This window comes from Phocoena phocoena, chromosome 16 (assembly GCF_963924675.1).
Source record: "Phocoena phocoena chromosome 16, mPhoPho1.1, whole genome shotgun sequence".
In the NCBI taxonomy this organism is placed as follows: domain Eukaryota; kingdom Metazoa; phylum Chordata; class Mammalia; order Artiodactyla; family Phocoenidae; genus Phocoena; species Phocoena phocoena.
Window position 1 is genome coordinate 48,261,115 of NC_089234.1, and position 22,667 is coordinate 48,283,781.

Consider the following 22,667-nt stretch of genomic DNA (forward strand, 5'->3'; position numbering starts at 1 on the left):
AGAGGTGTCCCTGGGCCCCCATACTTGTGACTCAGTGTCAGGGAGCCCCAAGCAGTGTGCAAAACATCAGCCTCACTCAGGCCTTCTTCCTTGGGGTTGAGAAGCAGTAGACTAAAAGGATGAGAGGTGGCTTAACCCTGCAAAACTTGTAAGGGTTATTGACTAAGACCCCCAAAACCAAAGTAGTGGGCATAGCCGCTTTCTGTGTCCCCTCTACCAAACATCTAGTTTGGTAGAGGATTGGGGGCATTAAGACTCCGAGTTGCCTGTCTGCTTGGCTACCTCCCATCCTTATAGAAGAGTGCAGGGAATTGCTCATTTCCAGGAAGGAGAGATGACTTTGTCAAGCTTCTCATTTCTTGGTTGAAAGAGGCTGGCAGTAGGTGAAGGGAGTTACAGGTAAGGATCTCTTTGGCTATACCCCATTGAAGCCAAAACCTCCATTTAGACATCTGATATTCAAGTTGAAACTGTCAAGCCTGTTAACTATCCGTTTGCCTATAGCAAAATTCTTGAACTCTCTGCTACCAAGTCACCTAAAGCAAAAAGTAAAAGAAAGAAAAGCCTCCATGGAGTTACTTGTCTCCCTGAAAGGGTAAAAATCATTCATTTGAAGGTAATTTTTGTCTGTGAAATCATATTTACTGTTATTTCCCACTGTGTTATAAGTCCCTGAAGGAACCCCAATAAAGATGTTAAAAAAAAATAAAAAAATAAGTCCCTGAAGGACAGGGCTATCTTATCTCGAAATCCCCAGAAACCCTACTTGATGCTACTCATACCAGAAAGCAAACACTGAACTTCACCAATCTTATTCTCTTAAATATGAAAATACTTGAATCAAATTCAGTGCTCATTCTGTCGCTCTTTCTGGGTATCTAATTAGCAGCTTTTTTCCTACTGACTCTTTTTTTTTTTTTTCTGGCCAAGCCACACAGCATGTGGGATCTTAGTTCCCCAACCAGGGATCAAACCCGAGCCCCCCTGCAGTGGAAGCATGGAATCTTAACCACTGGACCACCAGGGAAGTCCCCTATTGACTCTTTAGTCATAAGCTACTTTAGGTGTTCTTGAAAATAACCATAAAAAGTGTGGACATTTTCAATTTCTAGAATTCTTTTTTCAACATGCCAGAAGGATGTTCTAAATATATCCCCTTCTTTCTCACCCCCCTCTTTTTTTTAAACCGCCAGGTATCCGTTACAGCACTGATGTGAGTGTAGATGAAGTAAAAGCTCTGGCTTCTCTGATGACATATAAGTGTGCAGTGGTTGGTAAGTGGTCTCCTTTTGCTGCTACCTAATAAGAACTCTTTGGGGAAATATGTTTGCATACAAGGTTACTTTTAAGATGTTAGAGAAATATACCTCATCAGAAGTGGGGGTTTTTTGTTTTTGTTTTAGGTTGCACAGTTTGACATATCATTTTTCAATTAGTCTTAATTAAGATTTAGTCTTTTTTTTTTTAATGGGGAACTTTATAGGAACTAATTGAATTTTCCTTAAGTGTAGATCTTTGTTTAAATCCCTTTCTATACTCTGTAAATAAGACCAAATCAGTAATAAGGAAAATAAATATGCCATTACATTTTAGAAATAGTAAAGCACACTGATTAAATATGCATTGTAATTTGCCTAGTCTAGTATTCTGTTCACTAGAATTTTAAGGTACAACATTTTAGAAGAGATTGTGGGTTTATTTATTGAATTTTCTGAAAATAAAGCTAAAAGTACCACACTTTTATAATATTACACAGTGCTTTCTGCCTTTTTAATTCTTTTAGCCTTTATATGGAATAACTTTCAGACTTCTCTTTCAGATGTGCCATTTGGGGGTGCCAAAGCTGGTGTTAAGATCAATCCCAAGAACTATACCGTAAGTATCAAAGTGACATTAGTGCACATGGTGCATTTACAAAGGACTTGAAATTACTGGACTTCTGTGTATCCCCTATACCAGTGAGATTAATGGTTCCTATTGCTTTTATAAATTTCTTTCTTTCTTTATTTTTGGCTGTGTTGGGTCTTTGTTGCTGCGCGTGGGCTTTCTCTAGTTGTGGTGAGCAGGGGCTACTCTTCGTTGCGGTGCACGGGCTTCTCATTGCAGTGGCTTCTCTTGTTGCAGAGCACAGGCTCTAGGTGCACGGGCTTCAGTAGTTGTGGCTCGTGGGCTCTAGAGCAGAGGCTCAGTAGTTGTGGCGCACGGTCTTAGCTGCTACGCGGCATGTGGGATCTTCCCGGACCAGGGCTCAAACCCGTGTACCCTGCATTGGCAGGCAGATTCTTAACCACTGCGCCACCAGGGAAGTCATCCTATTGCTTTTAAAAGGAATGGAAAAACAAGCAGATAATTAACTCATTGAGTGTTTTGCCATATGAAAGGTCACCTACTTACATCAATGTCCTTTTTCATTTTCTTACTTGGTTAAAATGTAATTAATATAATTAGTATACCTTCATATTCTTAAGCATTTATATTCATGCGTGTTACATACAACTATAATATAAATGTATTCTATATATAAATAAATATTATATCATATACTATATATAACTGTGCTCTGAGGTTTTTATGTTGGGATCCTAAGGTTCTAGTGACATATCTTAACTAGTTTGGTAAAAATTTTATTATTTATCCTATCAATTCCAAGTTAATTTAAGCTGCTAATTAACCTCTGTATTAAGTTAAATAAATTATGTGAATAAATATCTGTATACGAACAATATATATGATTTTATTTTTTAAATTTGCAATTTAAATGAAAATACACCATAAGGACTGCTCATAAGATCCTATATTAATACAAGGAGAACAGGTTTGAGCCTTAGTGCTACTATCTGTTCCTTACGTAACCTAATTTCTGGTCTCTCAAATTAAAAATTTAATTTCCGTTTAAAATGGAAATACCTACTTTATGAATTGCTCTGAAGATTACACAAGAAGATATATGAAAATATCCTATAAGTAGAAAATAGGATGCAACTATTAGTTATCTCCACAAGTGGTTTTTCTATCAAAAATTATTTTTTCATTATTGTTTGTGTTTCACCTTTTTCCTTTATAGGATAATGAATTGGAAAAGATCACAAGGAGGTTCACCATGGAGCTGGCAAAGAAGGGCTTTATTGGTATGTATTGCCATGTAGATTTACACAGAGTGGGAACATCTAAAAAGTAATTGTCTTAATTTAAACTCCTGCTTTTGTCTATACATTCATAGAGAGACTTGTCCTCTTACTTTGAGAAATTGGGTTCTGTGTTAAACATGGTGAACATACCTGGGCCTGTTCATGACACCTCTCTAATAGAAAAGTTCAGGTTCTCAGTACACAGCGTGGATACCAGGAGAGGTCACTTCCACCTCTTCTCCTTGTACAGACGTAATAAAGGTTTTTGATCAGTGTAACAGCATTGAACAACAAGCACAATCACAATTGTGACATCCAAAAAGATTTTAGGAACTAAATAATGCCTGCATTATAAACAGTTTTTAATATGCAAAAAGCAGTTTTGCAATAGTAATCCTGTTGCGAAAGCAGTGAGAAAACTGATGCTGTTCGGAATTGGAGGCTTAAGCAGGCCTTTCCCTTCGAAGCAGCGGGCACAGGCTGGGAGTGTGGAGGCTCATGCTGGTTGATACTCACTGTGACATCACTGGCTGATTTTAAGGATTCCTGGGGCTCCTAAAGTTTGTTACTTGGACAAAATTTCTGAGGGTACTGATCTTCATTTTTTTGATTTTCTGTCGTACTATTATCTATGTCATATGTTATTTTGTGTATGAGATGTCAATATTCTTTTCTGTAATATATAATTATTATTTAATCTTTAAATTTCAAGCAAGTTGTCTATTTATTTTCTTGTCCTAGAAAGATTCTGATTTGTTTTAAAAAAATAAAATCATTTAATAGAATTTTGCCCCTTTAACAATAGTTAAAACTAAGAAGACTGACTAAAATAGGAAAGAAAATCTACTTTTTCTGTTTTCCTGTCCCTCTTGTTTTCCTTCCCCAGTCTTCTTCTCACTGTTAACAAGTTCCTGTGAACTTAATATATCCTTATTTTGAAATCTGCCCCTTTTAAGTAACACTAGAACTTTACTAGATTTGTCCTGTCTTTATAATTTAAAAGGCATTTGGATTCTTGGCATGCATCCTCCCTGGCACTGCCGTGAGCTGTACTTACACAGTCATTGTACAGGGGTAGCACTAGCAATGAGATAACTACCTCCTTCACAGAAATATGTACTAATTCTGATAGACTTCATAATTTTTTATATCATAACTTAGCTTAAACTCTTAGCTTAAATCTCAAACGTATTTAATAGTCTTGAGTGGTTTCAGACTTTATTCAGTTGTACTTACTGTCCATAAATAGAGGATATCCAGCTTAATTTTCTCTATAGTGACAAGAACCCTGTAATTGCAAAGGTTAAAAAGTGATTCATTGAAACACCGAAAGCTTAAATATTAGCAATTTGACTTTTTTGCTTATGTGCAAAAGCCACCATGCAGCTAAACTGACATCTGGGCCCAGAAAGCTCTGTAGCATAAGGGAATGCAGTTGGCATTCTTTCCCTCTCTAGGGCACAGAACTACTCCTGAGCAAACCTTTGGAACTGACGTCATTTCGGTTATTTTCTCACTTCCCTTTCCACAGAGTTTCAGATTATGAGTTAGACCTGAACCTGGGTCCTGGTTCTGTCACTTCGTGTGAGTTTAAGGTCAGCTTTTCAATTTCTGCAAAAAGAGTCAGCTCTGGTTTTGACAGGGCTTGCTTTGATTCTGTAGACCTATTTTTATGTAAAGTGTTGCCATCTTAACCTTTTTTATTTTTAATTTTGTTTTATTTTTTATACAGTAGGCTCTCATTAGTTATCTATTTTATACATATTAGTGTATATATAGTGTATTTTATACATTAGTGTATACATGTCAATCCCAGTCTCCCAGTTCATCCCACCACCCACCCCCCCCCCACTTTCCCCCCCCCACTTTCCCCCCCCCAACAATGCCACTTTTCATCCAAGGGAGAACATTGATACCTTATTCTATTTTCCACTTTAAACTAGTCCATGAACACTGAATGTCTTTCCATTTGTTTTTGTTTTTAAACATACATTTTATTTATTTATTTATTTGGGGTTTTTTATTTATATATTTTTGGCTGTGTTGGGTCTTCATTGCTGCGCGCGGGCTTTCTCTAGTTGCGGCGAGCGGGGGCTGCTCTTGGTTTCGGTACGCGGGCTTCAGTAGTTGTGGCTTGTGTGTACAGGTCTCACATTACTTTCGTTAAGTTTATTCATAAGTATTTTATTCATTCTGATACTGTTCTAAGAGATATTAGTCTGCCGTATTCTTTTCTTAAGAAGTCTTTGATAGCAGGATAATACTAGCCTCATAGAATGAGTTGAGAAGTGGTCCTTCCTTTTTCTTTCTCTCTTCTTTTTTAGTTTGTGCAAGGGTGTTAATTCTGTTATGTGAGTTTTGATACCACCTTTGTAAACTGTGAAATTCCCTTTTCATCCACTATATCTCTATGCACCAAAATTACCCTTTTAGCTTTACCCCTACATTCATGTTCTGTGAAAGCAGTTGCTCTTTTCAGCCAATTTTTTATCTTATTTATAGTGTTTCAGGATTGAGTGATGGCATTTTAACTTTCCTAAGGGTAGTTAACCTGTTTTTAAAAGGATGGACTTTCACACCTGTAGGTATTTGAGAATTTACCTGTAATCCAGGAATTGCTTGTAATCTGTACATCCCTATACATTGATTTTGTATGGAGTAGAAAACTCACAAGCCTAATAATATTTTGCGATTTTGCTTTGGGTAGGGGGAGCTATCTGACTTCAGCATATCTAGACTAATAATTGTTTTTGAAAAACAATTTATCATTATACGTTTTTGATTTACAAACTACATACCTCAAACTTGCCCTTCTCCAAATAGAATTGTTATTTGAGGCAACAAGCTTATTTAACACTTGGTATTGCTGAAAACAAGCATATCTACTTTTGTAGATACCTCTAAAGAGATGTGGGAGCAATCTGTCATTTATACCTTAGGAGAAAAGCGATATGATTAAATATACTTGTATTACCCTCCAGTTGAGGTGTGTCACTGTAAAGGAATGGGAATTGTGGCCAGTGGAGCAGTAGAGCCCTTTTGTCAGAGGATGGGGTGAGGGTGGATTGGGGGAAGTTAGACTTCTTGATATTTGTAAGACGCCTAAGGAAAAGAGTACCAGGACATAGGAGAGTTACAAGTTGGGTACGGAATGGGGAGCAAGAGTGTAAAAAACAAAACTTTGACCATTTCAAAGTTGTCTTACACCAATCCTGTATCGTCACATCACAACTTGTATCAAGAAGTACATATGTAGGGCCTGGGCCCCTAAAATGTAGAAGAATATTAGAATGGACCTTATTCTGTTGATTTTAAGTAATAATTATAGGAAGAACTCAAGTATACCTCTTAGAAAGAACTTAATTTGGGAGACAGTAGTTTAATCATTTAAAAGTTGTATTTTTCTTTTTATAAAGATAACGAGTTTGTATTTTACAATTAAAACAATATAGAAAGTTATAAACAATGCTGAAGTCTAAACATAGTGAAAAAGTTTGTGCATGTCTTTCTAAACCTCTGCATACATATATACACATGGAAATATGTATAGTTATTATACATCAGTATATATAAAGAGAATTTTATATGAATGGGAACTTACACATGCTATATGAAACCTGCTTTTTTTCACCACATGTATGTTTTGGTGATGATCCCTAGTCATTTACATGGATGTACATCATTCTTTGTAATGGCTGCATAGTATTTCATTGTATAGATGACCCATTAAATAATTAGGTTGTTTTGTATTGTATTCTTACTGTTTTGATGGGTATATTTCTATGTATTCCTGCCTTTACAGATTTGAGTGGGCACCATTTAATACACTTCCATCTGAGATCTCACTGGACATCAGCATTAGTGCTGTCATTGGCACTTGTTGCTGCCTGTGAGCTAGCTTCTTGTTATCCTCAAACTTTTTATTTGCTGATCTGAGGAACTGAAAGTCAAGGCCTAAAACTTTCTGTACAGAGTAAGCTTTGAGTAATAGGTCAAAGCAGCATTATGTCACGGGTAAAAGTATTACGGGGCTTAACATCATACTTCAGCAGTGTGTCTTTTCCCTTTTTCTACTTGGTGAGGAGGGCTTACACGCCCAGTAAGCAAGTATGTCACTGTGCTGTCTCATACACATAAACTTTCTAACCATAACAACCCTCCTTACGATACTCTTATTTCTAAATACAGTTTAAGGAACTGAGGTCAAGAGAGGCTAAACTGATTTGCCTATGCTTGCAACATTCAGAAATCTGTTGAGTGGCTTATCAGTCGTGCATAGCTAATTTCACACAGCAAGTGAACACCAGTGGGAGAAGTTATCATGTAACACTGTGTATCTGTAAATTTTGTAATGAAACATTTAATAAGTATTTCTATGTCTTGAATTAGTAACCTAGATGAAATCTAAAGTTTTCTAGCCATGGTAGCTTTGTTATTATAGAGAATTGCAAGGATCCATGTGTTTGAGATGCATTTATCTTAAAAATTGGTGCAATGCCCTTTCCCTGTGCCCCCAGGTCCTGGCGTTGATGTGCCTGCCCCAGACATGAGCACAGGTGAGCGGGAGATGTCCTGGATTGCTGACACCTATGCTAGCACCATAGGGCACTATGTGAGTACCCACCACAGCTCTGAGGGCTTCATTTGCTATCTACCAGAAATAACAGTTCAAATGATGATATGTATAAGGGGAGAATTCACTGGGTTTTTCTCCTCTCCTTTAATCATATCATGATTTTATATATTACTTCTGTCTGTCTTATATCATAAATGCAGTGAACTTGGATTGAGCTTTTACTCATATGCAACCCTATCCTGACCACTGGGATGGGCCCTCAAAGATCACCTCCCAGGGCAGGATACATTACAAGACAGTTAAAGGGAAATAAGGAAGCATTCAATTCGGGCTTTTCCCTCAAAGGAACTAAGACACATTAAGCAGATAAGGTATGGAGATAGTGTAATAGCAGGGTGCAGAGTTTCTAAAAGCAGGCTTCCTGGAAGAGGTATTTGGTCAGGGCTGGACATTGAAAATGGATAGAATTTAAACATGGAGATTTGGAGGATAGGAGGGGAAACTGTAGAGCTCAGATTGTCTGAAGATAAGGCACATTTAGAAAGGTAGTAAGAGAATGATGAAGTAAGTGGAAGAGTAGAAAAATACTCAAGTCCCAGTGTTTTTATTTTACTTGCTAGTCAGCGGGGGAGCCTTTGATGCTGACCCTTCCTTAGGGGAGAGGGGGCGGCAGCAGTGTTAGGCTGGAGCAAAGAGATGGCCTCCACAGTGTCAGTGTCTGTCTTCACAGCCGGGAGCGATAGGGCTGAGGAGAAGCATTGGCTCATGACAGAGGTAGACTCAGCAGGACTGGGTTGCATCTGTGGGACCAAAGAAAAGGACAGGATTGAGTCAGAAAGAACCAGGAGGACTTAGAGTCTGGGGACTGAGCAGAAGTAGTGCTAGTAATACAGAACACAAGAAGAACAACTAACTTCGTCCTTGAAAGGGATGGAACCTTGAAAAACACTTAAGGAGTAGGAAGAGAAAGTGAGTTGAAAAGACATTTTGTTACCCAAAAACTGGGTTCATCTCTTGGTGGGTGTCGAGCCAAAAGACACAACCAAGCCAAAGATGGGTAGAAGGATTTATCACTTGCAGCAAGTAGGGAGAACACTGGGATCTCTCCCAAAGCAGTGTCTCCCTGAACAGCAAAATTGGGGAAGTTTTAAGTTAAGGGTACCTACATATTCATGAAGGGACTTGGGCGGTTGGCAGAGTCCAAGCTTTAGTTAAGTCACTAAGATGAGAAAAGGTCAACATCGTCATCGCTTAGGTTCCAGTTGATCTGGTGGTTGAGCACTTCAGGCTCCTCTTTACCGTTGAAACAGAACTGGGAGTCTTCACAACTGATAAATTACCTTGGCTACTGTTACTTCTCTTGCTGGATAACATTCTTTTGTTCCCTTAAGAGCATTAATTATTGAGACCTGTTCAAGTCCAAGCATTGTAGACAGACTTTGATAACAAAATGGCTTAGATCACAAAATGGCTTCTCATGTCAAGAAAGCCATGCCTGCTGGTTCTCTTCCTCCAGGGACCCCCTACCCTAACTGCTCACAATTTACTTTAAAAATATAGAGAGAGCACTTACTACACAGGAGGCTTAAAGTACAGCAAGGAGTTCAATACAATTGGGGTAAAGGCTAGAAGGAAAAGTTTTTTGTTGGTGGTGGTGGTTTTTTTTTTTTTTGCGGTACACGGGCCTCTCACTGTTGTGGCCTCTCCCATTGCGGAGCACAGGCTCAGCGGCCATGGCTCACGGGCCCAGCCGCTCCGCGGCACGTGGGATCCTCCCGGACCGGGGCACGAACCCGTGTCCCCTGCATCGGCAGGCGGACTCTCAACCACTGCGCCACCAGGGAAGCCCGGGAAGGAAACGTTTTGATGCTATGAAGAGTACTGGGGACCTGACCACGTCTCTGGGGTAGGATCAGAAAAGCCTACTTGAGATGTAACCTTCTGGTCTGCACTCTGAAAGATGAGTACACATCAACCAGGGGAAGTGGCACTGGCCAAGGGTTGGAAGCAGAAGGAAGCACCTGGGTAAAGGCCCTGATGTGAAAAGAGGTGAACCTGAGAGGCTGAGGGAACACTATGGTGGCCAGAGTAGAGAGGGCATGAGAGAGGCCAGCAGAGGAGAGTTGGACCAGATTCCTACCTTGTAGGTGACAGCAAGGACTTTGGTCTTTGTCCTGAAAACAGAGGGAAGCCAGTGAAGTGCTAATTGTAAGCAGGTGTGTGACACAGTAAGCTTCACTCTGTGTGCATCAGAGAATGGGATTGTTGGGGACAGGAGACTACACAGGAGTCCAAAAGAGATGACATTGGCCTGCCATAGAGTTGGAGAGGAATGGACAGATGGAAGAGTGATTGGGGGGTGGAGGGGAGGAACAATCAGTTAGAAAAGAATGAGAAGTGCCAAGAGCTTCGCGTTGTGGATGTTCTGAGGGGGTGGTTCTGAGAAGAAAGCAATTCAGCAACTACATTGGAATAGTGAGGTTGGAGCCAGACTGCAAGGGCGTGTTGAGAGGGAAGTAGGGCATGAAGAGTAGCCCTCACTTAAGAAAAATGGCACTAGAGAGGAGACAGCTTGAAAGGTGCCTGTTGTCTAAGAGAAAGGTTTTTGTTGTTCTTGGCATGTTGATTGGTGTGGGCCACAGATTCATCTTTTAAGGGCCCTAGTGGAAAGATCAGCCTTAGAAGAGGAGGAATATTGTTTCCTCTAAAAGGAAGGAAGGGGGCATCTAATGGAGGAATTTAGGCTTGTCTCATTTCCTGGGGGGTGATGTAGTGTGTAGTTGGGAGCACACTCAGACACCCTGGATTCTGGGAGTGGCTCCTTCACATACCAGCTCTGTGACCTGGGGCAAGTGCCTTAAGCTCTCTGTGCCTCACTTTCCTTATATGTAAAATGACAATAATAATAGCACCTAGTTCCTGAGACAGTCATGAGGATTAAGTGAATGATAGTATAATTATAACTGGTCCTCAGTAAGCATAAAAAATAAATATTTATAAACACTGAACCAGGTAAATTCCACAGATCCCCTGAAATAAAACAGGAGCAGTATGAGACACTTCAAAGAAGTTTGGTTTTGACTGCCATTTCCAAAATGCTGCTCTTCCATGTCACCTTCTTATGTTAAATGAGCTCTGGTTATGGTCTTTCATTCTTTTTAAGCAAGGCATTAGATTGAATAGTACAAAACAGTGGGCAGTACATTGTTATTCGTAGCTCTCTCCCAAAGGTGACAAAAGAAAGTTTTGTGAGGCCCTGCCAACTAAACCTTGGACTAAACACTGGTAAAAGACTGTCCTCCTTAAAGTGATAGGAAATACAAAATCAGAGCCTAAGGTAAGAAGCCACAGGTTTTGTTTCTTGTTTTCAGACGTATACCTGAACACGCAGCTTCTTTTGCCTAGCCTCGCCCAGAAGTGTGGGTGCTGGAGAGCAAGCAAGTTCTCTACCGGGGCCCAGGCTTCCAAAACAATTAGGTATGCTGGGCATCTCGCAGCCAGCCAGCCAACCGGCACCGTGCCTGACCTCTGACAGGATTGCTATCCGCTCCAGCATTTGCATTTTCTCTGTTCAAGAGCATTTGGCACTTAACTTGGTTTGCAATTCTGTATTCATAAGCATTAACTATTCATGAAGGAAAACCGTGGGAAAACTACTAATTCCATAAATCACTTTACTAGACTGTTTTGTTTTTTTTTACTTTTGTTCTTTTTGTTGGTAATGATACAGCTAATACAATTCTAAAAGTTCTTATTTAAACAGTCACTTTTTAACTTATCCAGCTAGAACATACGTTGAGGGGTAGGGAATATGATATGAAGTACGGCACTTATCTTGTTTCACATCACATGGGCAGCAAATTGCCTCAACAAATTTATTAAATAGTCCATACTTTAGCCACTGACTTAAAATGCTTCCTGTATGTAATATTCATTTCCTGTATACAATAAGACTGTCTCTAGTTTCTCCTGTCCCACAGAAGACAACAGATTTGTCTATTATGCACTGTTCTGGTTGCTACAGTTTATAGTATATGCTAAACTGGTTGCTTCCAGTTTATCCCTTGGAAGGGAGGCCCTCCCAAGCCCCTTTCTTTCTTCTAATTATTCTTGCTTCTGAACCAGAATACATGCATACTGTCACTACAGAGAGTCCAGAAAGGAGAAGACTTACTCTCCTTTACTTACTCGGCTTCTTAGAGCTAACAGCTACTACAGGAGGTGCTCTACTAACACATGGGCATTGGCCTCTGTGTCTCACCCACGTGTACCCCTTTTTTTTAACTCCAGTAATACCATACTATATATACACAATTTTTTGTATATATACAATTGTATATATAGTATGGAATTAGAATTTCTGGATTAATGGCTTTTTATCTTGATAGGTATTCCAGTTGCCCTGCAAAGCTTAGTTATTTTTTCTTTCTTTTTTATTTCTTGAATACTTTTGTTAATCCACTCTTAGGTGAACTTGAGTTATCTTTTAAAGTTCTTTTTTAAAAGTGACACTTAATTGAATTTCTAGATTAGTTTGGCAGAAGAAAAATTTTACAGCGTTGAGTCTTCCCATCCATGAACACTGTAGTGGCTCTTCCTATCTTAGGTTCTGTTTTGGCGACGTGCTCAAGTCTTATAACTTTTAAGACAATTCCAGGTGACATGTATACCCTTTCTTAGTAGGGCTGAAGCATTTGGTGAAGGAATAATAGTTTTAAGCTGAACTATCTCTACTTGTGTGATCCTGCTGTTTGTATTTCCTTGATGTTTAATTCCTAAAAACCCTGTTTCTCCCATCAGAAAATGGTCTACTTTATTACATATTTTCTAGTAACAGAAATTTGAAAAGGTGAGACTTAGCCCTATTGATGAACATATACCTTAAACACACACACACTTCTAATGAGCGTATTAGTTAAATGAGAATGTGTTTGCACTTTAACGCTTCTTTATGTTGGTCCTCATAGAAATTGATGTCGATATTTCATCTTTTAAGTTTTGCCCTTCTTTTGCAGGATATTAATGCCCATGCCTGCGTTACCGGTAAGCCCATCAGTCAGGGTGGAATCCATGGACGGATCTCTGCTACTGGTCGGGGAGTTTTCCATGGGATTGAAAACTTCATCAATGAAGCTTCTTACATGAGTATTTTAGGAATGACACCAGGATTTGGAGATAAAACATTTGTTGTTCAGGTAAAAATGTTTGCTTTCTTAAAGAATAACTGATATACATATAATAATAACTTTTTCAGTGTTTTAAGATTTGCATTTTTTTAAATTTAATTGGAGATTTGTAATGTGTTAATTTCTGCTGTACAGCAAAGTGATTCAGTTATAATATAGTTCCCTGTGCTATACAGTAGGACCTTGTCGCTTATCCATCTTATATATAATAGTTTGCATCTGCTAATCCCAAGCTTCCACAAACCAGTTGTTGCTCTCTCCTCTGAGCCTCTGAAGCTCCCTTTCTGATCTTCCCACCAGTGATGGGGCTTCCCAGAGTGTGGGAACCTTTCCTCTTTTATAGCTGCCTTCCAGGGGCACAGGTCCCATCCCAGTTGCTTTTTTCTTTTTTTTTCCATTTTATCCTGATTATATGGGGATCTTTCTTGTCCTTTCAGGTGTTTGAGGTCTAGTGTTCAGTAGGTATTCTGTGAGAATTGTTCCATTTGTAGATGTATTTTTGATGTATTTCTGGGAAGAGGTGAGTTGCACATCCTTGTACTCCTCCTCGATCGGAGCCCCTAGATTTGCAGTTTTTAAAATTTGATTCTTTGGATCTCTTAAGTTTTAAAATGGACATATGCAGAGTAATACATCCTTTATTTTTTGAACCTTGGTAAGATTCATGTGACTAAACCAAGTATCTCTCAGAAACATATGAAACTATCATCAACTTCTTTTGTTTGATATTTAAATTGCAATTGTATCCAGAAGGGGACATCTCTTAAACTATTATGTGTATACAGAAGGGTTTACACAATGATCCAAATTTCAACTTTAGTGTGGTGATTGATTTGAGTTTACTTTGAGGCATCAAAATTAAGTTGAATCCTACTTTAAAATAAAACCCATACCCCTCCCAATTACTGACTTATCTTTTCACGACCATAGGACATCTGGTCATCAGGAACTGAGGTCCTAGATAGCATCGTTGACATCACTGCCGTTTCTTTATAGGCCAGCAAGGCTGCATGTCACTGAATGTCCTCAGGACTCATTATCACAGAGGACAAAGGGTTGGGTTCCACATTCCAAAGCAAATTTATTGTTGAAGAGAGACATTGTTTCTTTTATCAGAAGGATTTTGAGAATTACTTCTAAACCAACAGAATTGTATTGGTCAGAATATGACATTTATCATCTATGCTAGGACTTTGATTTTTGTTTCATGTACAACTGTACTTCACAGGGATTTGGTAATGTGGGCCTGCACTCTATGAGATATTTACATCGTTTTGGTGCTAAATGTGTTGGTGTTGGTGAATCTGATGGGAGCATATGGAATCCAGATGGTATTGACCCAAAGGAACTGGAAGACTTCAAATTGGTATGTTAATGTAATATCTGAACAGTTTGACCACCTGAATGTTGTAAAGTTGAAATAAGTATTATTGAAATCTGTTCGCATTGTTTTTTAAAATTAATTTTTATCGGAGTATAGTTGATTTGCAGTGTTGTGTTAGTTTCTGCTGTACAGCGAAGTGAATCGGTTATACATATATCCATTCTTTTTTAGATTCTATTCCTATACAGGTGATAACAGTATTGAGTAGAGTTCCCTGTGCTATATAGTAGGTCCTTATTAGTTATTTGTTTTATATAGAGTACTGTATATGTGTCAATCCCAAGCTCCCAATTTATCCCTCCCCACCTTCCCCCCGCCCGGTAACCATAAGTTTGTTTTCTACATCTGTGACTCTATTTCTGTTTTGTAAATAGGTTCATTTGTACCATTTTTAGATTCCACATATACGCAATATCATGATGTTTGTCTTTCTCTGTCTGACTTCACTCAGTATGACAATCTCTAGGTCCATCCAGGTCTCTGCATATGGCATTATTTCATCCTTTTTAGACTGCCATATTTTAGATTCCACATATACATGATATCATATGATATTTGCCTTTCTCTTTTTGACTTACTTCACTTAGTATGATAATCTCTAGTTGCATCTATGTTGCTGCAAATGGCATTATTTCATTCTTTTTTATGGCTGAGTAATTAATATTCCATCGTATATACGTACCACATCTTCTTTATCCATTCATCTGTCGATGGACACTTAGGTTGCTTCCATGTCATGGCTATTGTAAATAGTGCTGCAGTGAACATTGGGGTACCTGTGGCTTTTCGAATTATGGTTTTCTCCAGATATATGTCCAGTAGTGGGATTGCTGGATCATATGGTAGCTCTATTTTTAGTTTTTTAAGGAACCTCCATAGTGTTCTCCATAGTGGCTGTACCAATTTACATTCCCACCAACAGTGCAAGAGGGTTCCCTCTTCTCCACACCCTCTCCAGCATTTATTGTCTGTAGATTTCTTGATGATGGCCATTCTGACCAGTGTGAGGTGATACCTCGTCATAGTTTTGATTTGCATTTTTCTAATTATTAGTGATGCTGAGGGTCTTTTCATGTGCCTCTTGGCCATCTGTCTGTCTTCTTTGGAGAAATGTCTATTTGGATCTTCCACCCATTTTTGGATTGGGTTGTTTGTTTTTTTGATCTTGAGCTGCATGAGCTGCTTGTATATTTTGGAGATTGATCCCTTGTTGGTTGCTTCATTTACAAGTATTTTCTCCCATTCTGTGGGTTGTCTTTTCATTTTGTTTGTTTATTTTTTTTAATGTAACTCAAAGACCTCCTACTAAATGAGTCTTCATATCATAGGCACTAAACATAAACATTTAAACTCTGTTGCAACCATTAATTCTGATTTTCAATCAATTATAGCAACATGGAACAATCCTGGGCTTCCCCAAAGCAAAGATCTATGAAGGGAGCATCTTGGAGGCTGACTGTGACATATTGATCCCTGCTGCCAGTGAGAAGCAGCTGACCAAGTCCAATGCACCCAGAGTCAAAGCCAAGGTGACAGCATGATGGATTCAACCTTACCAATGTGGAGTGACACTGAGAGTCATAGAAAAGCTCTAATGGGTTTCCTCTTTTTTTAAAAAAAGAAAACAGCTTTATTGGGATGTATTGGGTTGGCCAAAATGTTCGTTCGGGTTCGTTACCATCTTATGGAAAAACCCAAATAAACTTTTTGGCCATACAAGTCCCCAAGCATACAATTCAAAGTGGGATTTTGCTTCTCTCCCACAGCACCGTCCCCCACACATCTCTTGAGCTCGGCTGGAGGGGATTTGACGGTGTTATTGGCATTTCTCTATGTTCGTGACTTTCTTGCAGATCATTGCTGAAGGTGCCAATGGACCGACAACTCCAGAAGCTGATAAGATTTTCCTAGAGAGGAACATCATGGTTATTCCAGTAAGTAATCTACGTTTACCAGATTTTATATGTACTTGGAATCATAATTGTCTTTTGCAAGGAACTGAGGGGAGAGGAGGATTGTTAGTTTCCCAAGCCTTAGTAATGAATTCTTCGTCTTTATTTTGTTTTAAAATTTTATTTATTTATTTATCTACATTTATTTATTTCTGGCTGCATCAGGTCTTAGCTGTGGGATGAGGGATCTTTTTGTTGCAGCGCACAGGCTCTTGGCTGTAGCTCGCAAGCTTCTCTCTAGTTGTGGCACGCAGGCTCCAGGGCGTGTGGGCACTGTAGTTGTGGCACGCGGGCTCCAGAGCGTGTGGACTCTGTAGTTTGCTGCACGCAGGCTCTCTAGTTGAGGCGCTCGGGCTCAGTAGTTGTGGTGTGCGGGCTTAGTTGCCTCGCAGCATGTGGGATCTTAGTTCCCTGACTAGGGATCAAACCCACGTGCCCTGCATTGCAGGACAGATTCTCTACCACTGGACCACCAGGGAAGTCCCTTTATTTTGCTTTTAAGAAAATAAAGTAGAAGTGTGGTTAATATAATAAGCCTGTCTTATACTGGACCTGAACATTTTCTTCCAACTTCAGGCTCTTTCTTGAGTATGTACTTAGACTTCTTAAATCCAGTTATATAAATGTATAATGTGCTAGAAGTACTACTCTAACTTGCAAATGTCCCTTGCTGTCTTACTCAGAAAGCTAATATGAGTAACATGTGCTTAAGTTTTTCAGTGGTTAAGCATGGGGTCTGTACCAAAAGGTCATTGGAAATTAGAAGTTAGTGTGGACTCGTGATGCATTTTGAAGAACTGCTTTTGCTGAAAGCACTTAAATTCAGGTTAACTGAAATAGACTGCCTCTATGTAGTGGGAGAGTGAACACGAATCTTCTGGCAAGACACCCTTGGACCATCCAAACCAGTGGTTAGTGGGCAGGCAATTTTGTCAGATTTTTTTAGGTGGAGAAGAGGCTCTAAAACCTCTGATCAAATACTTGCTGATTAATAAACCAATAAATTATTTTTTTTCCAAAGGGAGAAAGCCTCAGATGTATTGGGAAGGGGGTTTAAGTGTAAAATTTCTGATACTATCTAAGATGTATTTGGGAAGCTTGAAGCTTAATCTGCTTTGATATGAACTATGATATTAAACAATGAGCTCACGTTCATTGTAAGCTTTTATTAAGACCATCATCTCCTCATTTTTTTGTGTATAGGATCTCTACTTGAATGCTGGAGGAGTGACAGTGTCTTACTTTGAGTGGCTGAAGAATCTAAATCATGTCAGCTATGGCCGTTTGACCTTCAAATATGAAAGGGATTCTAACTACCACTTGCTCAGTAAGCTCTGATTATCCTGTCCTGCAAAAGTAATCTTTTGGGCCATCTAAAAGGTTGGGGAAAGCCTGCATTTAATAAAAGGGCTAATTTCCTTTTTGTTTAGTCTCAGAACAGAAAACTCTTCTGACTCATGAGTCTTAGACCAAAAATATACAATTTCTTTATAGGTATTCACTATATTAACTCTCTGGAATATATTTATATTCCAACGTTTATTCTGCGAGTATGCTCTGGTTCCCAGAACCTAATCTGTAAGTTAATAGTATAAAGAGTATCATTTTAAACCAGGAGCTCCTGTTGATACTCATCCATTTCTATCTCAGGTTGCTTTTGGTAAAGCCCTATCTATTGTCAAGAATTTTTTGAGTCTTCTGATGAGAATACTGTTTTGTCTTTGACTAGAATAGGCTCCAGAGTTGACACTAGAATTTTCCCTCAAGCTGAAATAAGACCAAGACCTCCAGCTGAGCTTTACTGAGCCTACTCTGAGAATCTGGGTGAAGTGTTCCATCGATTTCCATTCCTTTTTCCCTCAGCATTTTCTTTTTAAAAGAGCCAAGGAAAATCCCTGCTAATGGGTGTTATGGAAACAGAGCAGTGACCTAAATTCACATTTATATAGGAATTTGGCAAAGTGCTTTACTCCTTTTAACTGAGATTTAAGTGAGTAACCCTTTTATGTTATTAGTGTTGAAGGTTTTATGTCATTAGTGTTTGGGGCTGTGGATATAGTTTGAGACTACTTTTGTTTCTACTTCATTTTTTTTCTACTAGCAATATCGTATCTTCATCTCTTGGCTTTTTATAGTGTCTGTTCAAGAGAGTTTGGAAAGGAAATTTGGAAAGCATGGTGGAACTATTCCCATTGTACCCACAGCAGAGTTCCAAGACAGGATATCGGTGAGTGTGCTTGTGGCGGCATCACATACACTGCCTGCTCTCTTCTTTAGGTCAGGCCAGCTGTATTAAATGGGATTAAGGCGTGGTAATCAACATGACAGTTACATGACTTCCTCTTTCCTTACATTCTAAAAATGGAGTAAGAATCTTAGTTTGAAATAACTCATGGTTCTGCTTTTGATACTTTTACAATACAGATGACTCAACAAGTGATTCTAACATAATGAAGAGTTATTGCGTATTTTAACTATTTTAAGCTTTAGAGCAATGGAAAGAATTGAAAAGTAAACATTACTTTTTTTACAAGTGGAATACTGTTATTCCTTTCACCCACTCATTCATTTACCAAACATTTACTGAGTACCTACTATGTTCCAGGCACTCTTCTAGGTACTGGGGACACAGCAGAAAACAAAATAATGAAAATTCTCTGTTCTCCTGGAGTTTATATTCTAGTTAGAGGAGACGGCATATAAAAAACCATGAGGCTGAGTGAGATCACCAAAATTTTGATGATAAACATTATATCAATATAGATTGACCTATATAAAAAATTGAAATTACTATATGGACACAAATAAGAGTCAAAGAAAATAGATGAGAAAAACGATTTGTTGTTAATTAGCTATTGACAGGATATATTAATACACATCACAAAGAGAATTTCTTTACCAGTAAGTGGCAGGCGACATGAAAAAAATCAGAGGAAGTCGGCCTAGAAAAAAATGTTTAACCTCGTTGTTAAAGAAATATAAATTAAAATAAGGATTCTTTAATGTATTAAACTAGCATAAACAATTAATGCATTTATACTCACCATGTCTGTTGTGAAGCAGTTGTACCTTTATTCTGATGACAATGCAAAAGACTTATTGAAGAGTTCCTGCCCTTTGACACTTACAATAACATCACCTCTGGGAGTTAATCCTAAGAAAACAACTTTAAAGGAGAGGAAAGAGTCCATGCATGATGTCATTGGAACTGTGTTTGCAGTCATTTTTAAAATTAGGTTTGATTTTACAATCCATGTGTGTGTGTGTTTGTGTGCGGGGGCAGGGAAATGGCTAAGTGATAATATGTCTTCTTATGAAATATTCAGTCATGGGAAATAATTTAAGACTATATTGCAAAATGGGGAAATGTTAAGGGTTTTGTTTTGAAGGAGAAAAGATGCTTTTGCCACTCTGGGTAACTCCCCTCAAAGAACCTTCCTCTTTCCCAGAACCATGTGTCTTAGTTCTGGTCCCTCCTTCTGGAACACCAAGACCCACTCCCTGCTTGAGTATCACATCTCAGTGGCTTTTCCTGAAAGTCCTCTCTGACTGCCAGCATTTCATCCATCCTTCCATCACAAGTCACTTAGTGCGTTTATAGGCCCTGCTGTTGCTGCGGCTTTAAGATGGGATTCTTGCTCCTCCCTGTGGTCGCCCCATGTCACAGCACACGCCTGCCACATAGTCGATCAGACTGAAACGTGGAGAGGGAGTGAAGGACAGCCAGTTGGTTAGGAAGACAGAGCCATGATGCCTTCCATTTTTATCCTTTTTAAAAATAATCTTTGCCCAATGTATCAGTCTTCCAGTTTTCAAATGCTTTCGGTGCTTCTAATTTTAGACTTTCATGCTATTTCTCATCTCTTAGTGACTTACTTATTGCAGGAGTCTTGTAATAAGTGTCAGTTGAAAACCCAGTGTTTTCCCCCAGCTCCTTGCTTTTAGTTTCCCCCTCCCCAGCCATGCTGTGGCCCTTCCAGGACCTACATCATTGACCTCATCATCTTTTCACTGTCCTTCATCACACCTGTCTTCACTTAAATTCCATTGACCATCATTACAGTAACTCTATGGCCTTGTTTTGCTTCATCACACTCCCTTGTTAACACCTGAACCCTGATGAAATCCAGCTCTCTGCCCCCTCCATTCCTCTGCTGTAGCAGGAGGCCCTGCTGACTCTTCAAACTTAAAGTAGGCTCTCAGCTGCCCAGCAGTTAAACTACTTTTCCCTGTTCCATTCATTCTCTCATTCTCTTGGTTAATTATATCATATTTTCTCCTTTTTTCTCTCCCTGCACTCCAGTTCATGACCTGGTATCTATTCACAGAAAAGTGAAGCAGTCAGGGAACTTCCACATCTACCCAGCTCCTGGTATCTGTACCCTGTCTTGTACTCTTGAGCAACTCTTTGTGCTTCCAACTCAGCCCGAGTCTTGTTCTGGGCGTTGGATGGCCTGTTTTCAGTCTCTCAAATGCGCTGCTCAAGCAAACCTTCCCCTTTCTCTTGCATCATCAGTTTTCCCTCTATTCAGTCATTTCTTAATCCCACTTGCCCTTCCAGGTCTTGCTATTTTTATTTCTCGTATAGCAAACCTCCTTAAGAGTTGTGTATACTCTGTCCCCAGTTCTTCTATACTCAAACCTCCTATTCTGCCCACCACTTCACCAAAACTGTTCTTGTCAAGGTAACCAGTGGTGGCAGCATCGCCAAACCTAGCGGTCATTTTCAGTCCTCATCTTACTTCACTGGGCACAGGTGATCACTCCCGCTGGAAATATTTCTTAGCTTCCAGGACACCACATCCTCCTGGGTTTCCTCCTGCTTCACTCACCAGTCCTTCTGCTGATCCTTGTCATCCCTGTACCCTGTTAACATTGGAAGTCCTCAGTCCCTGAACCACTTCTCAGTCTGAATTCAAAATTTTGGTGATCTCACTCAGCCTCATGGTTTTTTATATGCTGTCTCCTCTAACTAGAATATAAACTCCAGGAGAACAGAGAATTTTCATTATTTTGTTTTCTGCTGTGTCCCCAGTACCTAGAAGAGTGCCTGGAACATAGTAGGTACTCAGTAAATGTTTGGTAAATGAATGAGTGGGTGAAAGGAATAACAGTATTCTACTTGTAAAGCAAGTTTTCCTGTTCCTAACTTGGTAGAACAAAACAAAGCTTAACCCATATATTTCTCTTTTTCTTTTTTTAAGGTTTTTTTTTAAATTTTAATTTATGTTTTGGCTGTATTGTGTCTCAGTTGCAGCGAGTGGAGGCTACTCTTTGTTGCAGTGCGATGGCTTCTCTTACTGCGGAGCATGGGCTCTAGGTGCACAGGCTTCAGTAGTGGTGGCACATGGGCTCAGTAGTTGTGGCGCATGGGCTTAGTTGCTTCACGGCATGTAGGATCTTCCCAGACCAGGGCTCAAACCTGTGTCCCCTGCATTGGCAGGTGGTTTCTTAACCACTGCACCATCAGGGAAGTTCCATATGTTTCTTTTTTTTTTTTTAATTAATTTATTATTTATCTTTGGCTGCGTTGGGTCTTCATTGCTGCGCGTATGCGCAGGCTTTCTCTAGTTGCAGCAAGCGGGAGCTACTCTTTGTTGTGGTATGCAGGCTTCTCATTGCGGTGGCTTCTCTTGTTGTGGATCACGGGCTTCGGTAGTTGCGGCACACGGGCTCAGTAGTTGTGGCTCGCAGGCTCTAGAGCACAGGCTCAGTTGTGGCGCATGGGCTTAGTTGCTCCGAGGCATGTGGGATCTTTCCAGACCAGGGCTTGAACCCATGTCCCTTGCATTGGCAGGCAGATTCTTAACCACTGCACCAACCAGGGAAGTCCCCCATATGTTTCTTAATTGATATAAGTGTTACAGAAATATAATTTCTTAGATAAAGTTCAGCATATATAAAAAGTGGCTCACCAACAACAAGTTTTTATTTGGCATATCAGGATGTGTTTGCTAGCTAATATATATCATATTAAGAGTGGTGGTGATAGTTATTTGTCCTAACTTTAGAAAGCAGTCCAAAAAACAAATTAGAGGAACCCATTGAAACAAACTGACTTATAGAGATAATTGGCAAAGGAAAGAGAGGAGCTGATTTGGTGGTCAAAGATGCTGGGTTATATCCCAGCTCTAAAAACAGCTACCTGGGGACTTCCCTGGTGGTCCAGTGGTAAAGAATCCACCTTCCACTGCAGGGAACATGGATTCGATCACTGGTTGGGGAACTGAGATCCCACATACCGCAGGGCAACTAAGCCCGTGGGCCACAACTACTGAGATTGCACACCTCAACTAGAGATCCCATATGCTGCCAACTACAGAGCCCACGTACCACAACTAAGACCAGACACAGCCAAAAATAAAACAAGTAAAATTAAATTTTAAAAAAAGCTACCCGTAACTTTAGCCAACTCCTCTGGTTGTCAGTTTCCTCATCAGA

General features: G+C 39.5%; 1 protein-coding gene across 1 annotated transcript in view; it reads left to right on the forward strand.

The window, feature by feature from the left end:
* The window catches only part of GLUD1 (glutamate dehydrogenase 1), a 40,717-nt gene that overhangs the window by 15,205 nt on the left and 2,845 nt on the right, over positions 1-22,667 (forward strand). The window contains exons 2-11 of the mRNA XM_065894691.1: positions 1,194-1,274; positions 1,820-1,875; positions 3,065-3,128; positions 7,646-7,740; positions 12,720-12,899; positions 14,119-14,256; positions 15,666-15,803; positions 16,128-16,208; positions 17,430-17,553; positions 18,362-18,453. Of these exons, the coding sequence (XP_065750763.1) occupies positions 1,194-1,274; positions 1,820-1,875; positions 3,065-3,128; positions 7,646-7,740; positions 12,720-12,899; positions 14,119-14,256; positions 15,666-15,803; positions 16,128-16,208; positions 17,430-17,553; positions 18,362-18,453 (1,049 nt within the window). The remainder of the gene's footprint in view (positions 1-1,193; positions 1,275-1,819; positions 1,876-3,064; positions 3,129-7,645; positions 7,741-12,719; positions 12,900-14,118; positions 14,257-15,665; positions 15,804-16,127; positions 16,209-17,429; positions 17,554-18,361; positions 18,454-22,667) is intronic.